This window comes from Stenella coeruleoalba (genome assembly GCF_951394435.1).
Source record: "Stenella coeruleoalba genome assembly, chromosome: 19".
NCBI lineage: Eukaryota > Metazoa > Chordata > Mammalia > Artiodactyla > Delphinidae > Stenella > Stenella coeruleoalba.
Genome location: NC_137165.1, coordinates 50,257,873 through 50,268,134, shown reverse-complemented (window position 1 = coordinate 50,268,134; position 10,262 = coordinate 50,257,873). Strand labels below are relative to the sequence as shown.

Here is a 10,262-nt window from a genome sequence, read left to right as displayed (position 1 = left end):
GGGAAATATAGGTTGAGTTAATTTATAGGTTTGTCCTTTTCTTTCATAAAAATACTCTTGTTTGGTAATAAACTTTTTCGTCTAGAGTAAGAGAAATAATACTGTTATCAAAAGCAAGAAAGGCTTACGATTCAAGTGGGCTCTAATCCCCCGAGGGCCCGGAGAGCCTCTGTCAGCAGCTCTCCCACCTCGGACACCCAGGGAGCTGTGGGACACCAGCTCGGTGAAAGCAAACACTGTCTCGACAGTGCTTTTTTATCTTCTTCTTTTATAAAATGGCTTACCTGAGATAGGCATGTATTATTTCAGTGCAAGAGGGAACATCAGTCAGATTAAGGGGTAGATGGAAACTATGTGGATTAGATCTGTGGCTGTGTAATCGGCCTTCCTCCGGGCTGGCAAAGTGCCAAGTGTTACCACAGTAAGGGAGTCTGGGGCTTGGCACAGGCTCCAGCTGGGGAGGGCGGAGGGAGTTAAACATCAGCTTCCATCCCTGGCACCGCAGGTGTGTCAGGGGAGGGGCGAGGAGGGTGAACAGGTCGGGAGGCTGAAGGGACACAGGCGTAAGCATCTGGGGTATGCTCTGCCCCTCTCTACTTAGGGCAGAGGATGGCTTGTGGTCCTGAAAGGACAGCTCCCACTGCGCCCACTGGGACAGGAGGTGGTCCGGGGTCTGGTAGATCCATAGATCGGCAGGGGCTGGTGGGAGGTGCTGATGGGAGAGCACCTGGCACACTCTGGGCCTTGCCAACAGCTCTGAGATGGCTGAAGTGAGGGGTGGGGCCGATCTGGTCTAGAGGGGGATACTAAGCTCTCACTCTTTCCCAACCACAAGCATTGTTAGGCTTGTTCTCAACCTACATGTTAAAAATACTTCTTGGTGTGTTTGGGGAGTGGGGAGGGGGAGAGGGAATCGATCTCTCCCTTGACCTCCTCCGACACCCTTGGCTTGCTTACCCAGCCATTTTTAGTAGCTACATGGATGGTCACAGAACAATGGGTGGCACTGGGCACACAACACAGAACCAGAGAAGTTCATGCAGGCAGGGGAACACACACCAGACTGAGGAAGCAAGGGACATGCCACCCCAAGGAACATGCAAACAGAGAAGATCCCTTCAGATCCACAGATGCCACAGCCCGATGGGCTCTGACAAAGCACAGCGGTCTCAGAAGAAGCCACCGTTGAACCACAACACGTAGCCTGGCGCCTGGACCTCACCCTCGGCACTAGAGTGATGCATTGCAGAATGGCGACTGGGTACCGTGCAGACACCTACGCGGACACCAACACAGAGACACCAACACAGACACACACAGATGCACTAGGTTTCCGACACAACACGGACCTGCGTTTAAGGAGACAGGTGCCCTGGAAGGAACAGAAGACAGAAACACCTGCTCCTCCTGAAGAAATGTCTGCAGCTGTGGATGAGCCAGGCAGTGCAGTAAAATTTCTAGAAAGACTTGCCAGCCTTTTGCTAATTAGACTCCTGGTGACAGAGTCCAGGTTGCCCTCAGGGTGTGCGACCCCCAGATGGTGCAACAAAGCAGGGAGCTCACCCTCCCCTGGGTGTGATCCGTCTGAGTGCTATTCTGCTCGCTCTCATTCAACACACACACACACACACACACACACACACACACACACGCACTTTTCTCCCCGCCTTGGAAGGACTAGAAGGAGGCGCACATGTTAGTTTTTCATGGAGGGAAAGAAATGTCAAAGCTTCTGGACACTGGCTGGGTCTCAGTGTCACCAGCTGGTGACAGGTTGGGGGCTACATAGGATTTGCGCTCTGTAAGACGGGGGAGTGGATTTCAGGCCCCGGCCTAGCCATGCGTGGCTCCCCAGAAGAGGTCTCCGGAGGACCTGCCCCCTTGGAGGGCTCGCCTCGGCCCGGGTGAAGAATATGGCTGTCAGAGTTACCACGGACCTGGCCCGTCGACTGGCTGGGTTCAAGTTCCAGTGGCCCTGTGTGGCTGGGTCGTAATCAGAGTGTGGGTTTCCTGGTCTAAAAGGTCTGCTCTCAAGCTGACCCACCGAAGCCTCTGGTCTCCCACTGCCAGAGGTCAAGGGGAGGAGACCAGGGGTCCTGGCTTCCTGGGCTGTGGATGGGATGTTCCTCTCTTGGGGGCGCTAGCTGGCAGCTGAAGGGGAGTCTGAGGACGTGGGAAGGCTGAGGGCCACAGACGGTATCCTGGGCCAGAGCTGGCCGAGCTGGGTATGCAGGCTGGCCTCCCAGGCCCAGGGCTGCCCTCAGATGCCAACAGCAGGATGCTGGCCAGGCACTGGGGGTTGGGGGAGGGACTGCCCGGATCCTGAGGCTGTTCCCTCCTCCTCTGCCCCTGCCCAGCACGTGGTGCCATTACAGGACACTGTCTGCCTTCAACCCTTCAGAGAGAATTCCTTCTATGACAAGATACAAATTCTCCATGGAGAGGCCCCCGGCCTTTAACAAACTGCTACAAGATATTTATTTTATCAATATAGAGATATGTCGCTCTGAAAAACGTTTACAAACAAAGACGAACGCATTGCAGAAGAAGATGCACCAGCCCCAAGGCACACGGGCGGACACCAAAGTTGGCAATGCAGATATTAGACCAGTCATGAGATTTCCCAAAGCCACAGAGAAAGAAGAAATGAAATACCTCATTTAAAAAGAGAAGGCCTCCCCAGAGAGACAGACCCTTGTAGACACACAAACACACACACACACACACACACACACACACACACATACACTCACACACAGGTCCTCTCACCTACGTGTGCATTTTTCAAAATGTTGCAGCTGCCGGCTTTACTGGTGAACAGGGCATGCCTGAGAAACAGTGCGGGCTCCTAGAGAGAAGTGGGGACACCTCGGGGACGGATGGGAGCCGGGCCTGCTTCACGTGCACGAGGACGAAACCAGGCTGTGTGCGTGTGCGCATGTACGAGGGCGATGGCCTTGAGTCATTCCTGGGGGAAAGGGAGAGAAGAAGAGACGACGGATCATCACCGCACAAGCAGGGGGGAAGCGGGAAGGGGCTGGGGACCTGGGGACCAGGAGGCTCAGCCCGGCCCTGGGCCTCAGTTGATCTGGCGACAGGCTTCGAACGTCCACTTGGTGGCTCCGCCGTAGATCTCGATGTGGGACTCAGACCAGGCAATGACATTGCCGGAAAGGGCCTTGGTGCTGCAGGTGGCCAGGTTGTACACCTCCCCCGGGGTCAGCTTGCGGTCCCAGATGTTGAAATGGGCCAGCTCGCCCACGAACGCTTGGGTGGCATCAAACCCGCCACCCAGAGTGTCCTTCAGAGAAAAGCAGAGGATGAGGGTGGAGGGGGTCATAGCAGTGTGGGCCTATCAGGAGGGCATCCCTAGGGGGAAAGGCTCTCACATCTACCTCTGGTCCATTTGTCTCCCTGCGTCTGGTCTTCAGCTATCCATCAGTCCCTCCCCTGTGGGAAGCTCAGGAAAAGGAGTGATGCTGGCCTCCTCTGCCCTGGATGCAGAGCTTCTCCTGGGGGCACTTGAGAGCTGCCCAGTGAGGGAGGGTGTCAGCCAGGTCCATGGACAACTGTGGGAGCAGTGCCTGGAGGGCCTCCCCTACACTCCCTGCCTCTAGTCAAGAAACTCAGATGTCGTTCTTTAACAGCAATAGCGGCCCAATGAGAATGGAAGCCCTGGGGCTCTCCTGCCTGCCTTTCCCTCCCGGGTGCCCGATGGGAGACAAACCACTTCCAGGAAATAAATTATGCATCACTAAATGCACATTTGGTCTTCCGGTGCCAAAGAGCATTGCTGCAGTTGTTGAGAAAGTTGTGGAGAGCCTTGAGACCAGAGCCCACTCCTGCTCGCCTTTCCTGAAAGTGCCCACTCAGAGCAGGGACTTTGCCCAAACTGCTGCATCACTTGCTTCCCTCAGCTGCTTCTAGCGGAAACCACTTGCGTCTCCAGCTCCCTCCCACTTTGCTCCCTGCTGCCTCTCTGCCCTCTCTCCCAACACCCTCATTCTCCTTTCTCCTGCCTAGTCTCTGGTTCTGGGGCTCCTCCCCCTGCAGCTGCCCCCCCTTTCCCTGCCCCCATGGCCTGTACCTGCTCCTGGCCCAGCACCAGCACGCCCTGTGGCTTGATAGGGTGATAGGGCGCCAAGTTCTCGCCGTTGCCTCCCTGGGTGCCATCCTGGTAGGCTTCCCAGACCCCGTCCCGGGTGGTCCAGGTGATGCAGATGTGGTGCCACTTGCCATCATTGATTACAAAGGGCAGCTTAGCCACCTGGGAAGGAGAACAACATACAGGACATTATGGGAACAGGGGTACAATCAGAATCAATTATCATCACTAGTTAGTAGTTCAACCGATATTCATAGGCATTTACAATAAATATCAAGAGCTGTTACTGAGTTCTTGCAGCACCTGCCCCTCTGGACTGTCAGGCCCATCCATTGATGGAGCACAAAATCACAAAGGAAATGGGAAGATTTGTCAAGGGGGCTCCTAAGATCGATCTGCATATGCATGCAATCTCCTCCCTCTTGGCTAGTCTATGAAACAGGCCCTCTGATGGAGGAGGGCCACCCCTGGGGGCTGAGTTCACTGCTGCTTTCTGAGCCTCTCCTCTCTTCCAACACTCCATCTCTAACTGCCAGATCTCTGGGTCTACAACCCGCCCAGCCTTTTTGCATAGACTCTGAAAGATGCCAGGGGAGATGGCTCCATGCCTTTTAATGCTCAGACCAGCCTCTCACCTGGAATTTCACTCACGCTCTTAACATTTCAGGCAGGGAGCCTGCCTCAGCCAATGAAAGAACCCTCACACCCTTTTAACTTGGGGGAAATGGGGCCCCAGAAAGGCACAGCCCTTTCTAGGCAAGGCATCAAGAGCAAGGGCTTGGAATCTAATTCCCAGCCTAGGTTTTAGACGTTCACTACCAAAGCTGCCATAGAGATGAGGGAGTTCGGGAGTTGGCCGCTATTCCCACAGCTAACGAGGGCCAAGATGGAGATGGGCTCCCTGGAGGGAAAGTTTGCCCTCTCCCAAGGACTCGCCCAGATCCGGCCTCCTCCCAGGGGTAGGGGGCTAAGCAGGATTGATTTGGACTCTCTAGGAGCATCTTTACCCCCCCCCCCAGCATCTATGGTCTCCCAAATATGGGGGAGCAAAGTCAGCTCCAAGACCAGCTGGGGGAGGAGGAGTCTGTCAGATGGATTGTCCCCCGGGGTTATCCTCCTCCACCACCAGCCAGGAGGCCTCTGTCTGGGAGGCCTGTTCATGGAGCACGGCAAGGGCACCCCTGCCCACTTCTCCCAGGCCTCACCCTGCACCTCCCTCAGCCCTGCCTGGCAGGCTCTCCTCTTGGGGCCACAGTAGCATCTGAGGCTGTACATCTCATGCTACCGAGACCTGTCCCAGCAGCTGGCACAGACTGGGGCCCTGGGGGCCTCGCCCTGCTGCTCTGCAAGTCCAGAGGGGTGGGGACTCTACCTTGTCGTTGATGAGGATCTCCATGGGGTTGTTGCCCCACTCAATGAGGACCAGCTCATTGGCCTGGCCGGGCACAGCATAGGAGAAGGGCGTGCCCACCCCTGGCGCTGCGCTGGACTTGAGCCACATGCACACCGTGAAGGCGTACATCTCCGGCAGGCTCTTCTTCACCTTGGCATACATGTAGTTGGTCCGCAGGGGGAATGTGAGCTGGAACTTGTCTCCAGGGCGGTTGTCCTTCTGACCTGGGGAGGACGGGATACAGTCCAGATACCTGCACCTTGACGAAGCGCCTGTCCCTGACTAAAGCAGGCTTGCCAGTGCCCCTGCCCCCAACCAGGCTTGGTGATGCAGACAAAGCAGACTCCTCTCTGTTCTGTAGATGCTGAAAAGGAGGCTCGGAGAGGTCAAGTGCTTTGCCCCAGGGCACAGGGCCAGGACGAAAGAGCTGACCCAAGGTCTCTGCTCCCGGTCTGGCTCCCATAAGGTGGCTCCCACACGGTGACCCCTGTGGAGAGGCTGGGATGGGGGTGTGGGGAGCTGCCCGCACACTCTGGGCTCTGAGCATCTGCACCTGGGCTGGGCAGTGGGCATGGGTAGGGAGTGGGTCAGTGCGCACCCTGTAAAGCAACGCTCGAAGGTGTCACCACAGAGCAAGGAGGTCTCCTCCCGGCCAGTAAAGAGGCTATTATCTCCCGTCAGAGCAGCCCCTCCAGGAGCCCAACCTGATTCCAGGATGCTGACTGCTGACGGTGCAGGCCCCCCAGTGCCCGTCACACTTCCCGTGAGGCCAGGACACACTGCAGCCCCTGGTCACTCATCTGACCCAGCCGATTTGCCCCGAGGACTCAGGCTGTTTCCAGAATCCCATCCATCCCACAGGAGGGAGAGTTGTACCCCCCGAGGCTCTTCTAGCAACTCTGTCTGGGCCCCTGCAGAGAGGGCAGGACAGCAGGGAGCCGGGAGGTGGCCCTAAAGCCAGGTTCCCCTAAGGTGACTTCTCTGAGGATGATGCCAGTCATTCTCAGGGCGAGCTTCCTGTGCGTTTCCTGAAAAATCAGGCTCCTGGTCCCATACCCTCCCTTTATACATGGCCACCAGCTCCCCGCCTGCTGGCAACGTCTCCAGGGAATGCTTTTCTGCCCTCTCACAACCTACACACACACTGTGGCTGTGGCCCTGGGCATGGTGTGACTGATTCCAGGCAAAACATTCCAATCCAGCAGTGGGCATGGGCACCAGGCCCAGAGCCAGGAACACACACCCACCAGCTCCAGGGTGTACGCTGGGTGCTGCCAGGGAGCCCAGCACTAAACCGGCCCTCCAGGCCAAGAATTATTTCTAGAAGGCATCCTGCTGGGCCAGCAACCCCACGCCCTTCCTCTAAGCCAGGTGTCAGGAAACAGAGCAGGGCTGGCCCTCAGTGTTCCCCTTCCATTTCAGGCTGGCAGCCCCCTGCCCTTGGAGCACATCTGGTCCCTGGTCTCTCCAGGGGGTGTTCTTCATTTCCCCAATCTCCCCTTTCTCCCGCCCCCCCCCCCCGCTTCCCCGATCTGTTTTTCAGTTACATAACGTGCCTTAAGATGGCACTGTTTAAATCCATCCAGCACATTTTGCAGTCCGAGAAGGGTCACGTGGCCCTGCTTCGAGCCCCGAGTCTCACCCCCCCCCACACTTTTACAACCTTGTTTGATTTCTGCGACTTCAAGGCTGAGCCTCCCGAGCTCATCCGTGGGCCTCGGGTGAGATTGGGGCTGGCTGGAGTTGGCGACTCGGGAACCGCGGGGCTGCATGCAAGATGCCTGGGCTTGGGTCACTCAGAAGAGAAAACCTTGGGGGTGTGCTCAGGGTGGAGGGGAGGACCCGGAAATCCCCAGAGGATGCCAGGGCACCAAGGAGCTGGGAGGAAACCTGCTCAGGGCCCAAATGTGCCATGGACCACGAGGGCCCAGCCCCAGCCCATGCCCTGCTCTCTGCTGTGGATGGGGACCGGCTAGAGCCAGGTTTTCCTAGCCAGGGAGGACTCGAGCCAGCCAAAGCTATAGTGCAAAGTTGCTGAAGATTAAACAAATCAGACTTGGAAAAATCCTGTGAGTGTGTGAGTGTGTGAGTGTGGCGGGGGAGGGGGGAGGGAACCCCAGGCAATCCCTTCCTCACTCTGCTTCCTGAGATGTCCCAAGCCCAGGGCACCCCAGTCCTGCCAGGAACACCAACTGGAGAACCTGGGGCAGGGATGGGGCTAGAGGGGTGGAGGAGCTGAGGGCTTCTACACTCCCAACCTGAGCTATGCAGGAAGCCAGGACCAGAGGCAGGGTCCCACTGGTCCAGGGAGCTGAGACAGGATGCATGACCCCCCAGCTCCCCATGACCATTACCTTTCTCGAGCTCGCTGATCCGCTGGTGCAGGGAAGTCAGGGCACTCTCGATCTTGACTCTTTCCTCGGTGTCATTTCTGGGGCCCCCCTTGCCCTCCTCCAGAGTGTTCACCCGAGACAGCACCTGCCTCTCCAGGTCATCGATCTTGCTCTGCAGCAGATCCTTGAGGCTGTTGGTCTGGCTGGAGGAATTGAGCCGGCTGTACTGCTGCGAGGGTGCAAGGGTGGGAGGGGGGGGAAACCATATCGTTACGCGTGGAGCAGGGGCCGTGCCGCGAGGCCGGTGGCGCGGTCCCCTCAGGGCGACTGCGGGGGCAGCCTGGCGGGGAGCTCGGGCGAGTGGCCGTCCGCGGGGCCCCGCACGCTTGGGGAGGGCCCAGCCAGGCATCGGCACCCGGCCAAGGCCTGGGTTGGGGATGTCGGGCCGGGTCGGGAATGGAGGTGGGGGAGGGCAGAGGGGCGCGCGAGCCAGAGGGGAAACAGCGGCGCGCGCGGACCTCGAGGTTCTCCAGGCGGGTTTTGAGCGACTGCAAAGTTTGCCCGAGTTGGCTGAGCGTCTCGGCGGCCGGCGTCCGAGACAGGTCGCCCATGGTGTTCTTGCCCGAGCCGGGCTGCTTGCGGCCGCCGCCCGTCCGCGCCTCGCCGGCGCTCGCGTCCAGCGTGCTCTGGCTCTCGCAGCGGCCCAGCTTGGTGGTCAGCTCGCGGATGGTCTCCTTCTGGCTCAGGATGGTCTCCTTCTGCTGCAGCACGGTCTCGCGGAGCTGCAGCACGTTGCTCCGGAGCTCCTCGGCGCCGCCGGCGGCCACGGACGCGGCGCACATGTCGGTGTCCACCGGCACCGAGGTGCAGATGAAGCGCGTTGGCCCAAAATCCTGGGCCCCGCTGCCCAGGAGGCAGAGGGCGAGCAGCGCACAGGTGCGCGCGGCGCAGCCGGCCAGCATGGCTGCGGGCGCTGGGACCCGGCGCTCCGGGCCGGGCTCGGCTCGGCTGGAGCTCCGCGGGCGGCCAGCGCTCTGGGCGCCGCGCTGCTCACTGTTCCGCCGCGCAGTCCGCACCGCCGCGCTGTCCGGCCCCCACTGCCGCCTGCGCTGCGGAGCCCGCGCCTTTTATGCCACCGCGGGAGGGGCCTCGCGCTGCCGACGTCAGCGGGGGAGGAATCCCGCTTTAATTGTCTGCGGCCCGGGCCCGCTGCTCGGCTGGGGTCGTAGGGGTGCGTAGTGGGGGAAACTTCCCCCAACCCCCGGCGCCGCCGCGGCCTTCGCACCACCCTCTACCGGCCCGTCCCTGATCCCAGCCGAGAACGGAAGGAGTGGGGTGGGGAGAGGAGGGTGGGCCGGGCCGCGGCCTCGGACTCCTGGATGGGCCACCTGCATGGTGTCCCCAAATATCCGACGGGGCTCGGGGCGTGTGGGAGGCCACGGAGGACCCGGGAGACAGAATTCGGCTCAACCCGCTCGGCTGCACTGAACACCCGTGGGGCCCGGACCCGGTCCCCAAGGACTCAAGTCGTCCACACCTGCGTGCCGGGTGGGGAGCGCCGGGAGCAGAGCCTCACTACGTCGCTAAGTCCCGAGAGGGGGTCGCGGGACCGCTCCAAGTTTCTTAGATGTCCGTATGGGGTTAAAAAGACGCTATACACCCCAGGTCTGGGGGCTTCCCACGCCCTCGTTCTTGGCTCTCCTGTGCCCTCCCCCACCCCCCAGCTCCGAGCTTTGGGGACTGGCAACGTCTCCTGGGATTGACAGCCCCCACCTCGTGCCGGCGGGGCAGGGGGGCACTTTCGGAGGCGTCCCTTGCGGATTAAGCCTTTCCTGCCAGCCGAGCGTGCCCGATTCCGGGCAGACGGCGCTGCCGGAGCTGGACGGTCCCTCCAGCCCCGGGGGAGGTGCCACGCTTCCGAGGGGGCCCTGCAGGCGGACCGTTTCGCGCTCTCCGAGCGCCTTCCCATCGCAGAGATGTGAGGGCACGTGTGTGTCCGTGTGCGAGTTGCGGTGCGTTCGTGTGTCCATGGCTGTGTGTGTTCGCGTGTGTGCTGGGCTTTCTGGACCCCATTCACCCCAGCTGTGCCCACTTCTCTGCCGCTGGGGAGGGGTCCGGGACTTTGGGAGGGGGGCGTCGCACCTGCGAAGCTCCAAACGATGGTAGGTTACTCATAGTCACCCCACTCACCCGCCCACACACTCGAGCCATTTTTCTGGGCAGCGGCGCCGCGGGGCTCGGCTCCCAGATTTCCGTCCAGTTTTCAGTGCCCGGTTCGGGGCTCCCGACTAGGGCCTGAGACCCTGGCCAGTCCCTGGCGGTCAGAGCCAAACGCGCTTCGGAAGCCGCCCCTCCCAGCTCCCACTGTACAGAGGAGGGCACTGAGGTACCAAGACTCCGGGGTCCGGCTCGATGCGACAGGTCGAGCCAT

General features: G+C 59.9%; 1 protein-coding gene across 2 annotated transcripts; it reads right to left on the bottom strand.

The window, feature by feature from the left end:
- Nucleotides 1-2,960: 2,960 nt before the first annotated feature.
- NPTX1 (neuronal pentraxin 1) lies at nt 2,961-8,918 on the bottom strand. 2 transcript variants are annotated; one of them, XM_079905114.1, is made up of 5 exons: nt 8,350-8,918; nt 7,853-8,060; nt 5,478-5,722; nt 4,088-4,267; nt 2,961-3,301 (listed from the first exon to the last, which is right to left on the bottom strand). In XM_079905114.1, exons 1-5 carry the CDS (start codon nt 8,791-8,793, stop codon nt 3,080-3,082), a joined length of 1,299 nt encoding a protein of 432 aa, XP_079761240.1. In that variant the 5' UTR covers nt 8,794-8,918; the 3' UTR covers nt 2,961-3,079. The 2 variants fall into 2 exon arrangements, with proteins under 2 accessions (XP_079761240.1, XP_079761241.1); XM_079905115.1 differs by having other exon boundaries at nt 7,853-8,057.
- Nucleotides 8,919-10,262: the final 1,344 nt, after the last annotated feature.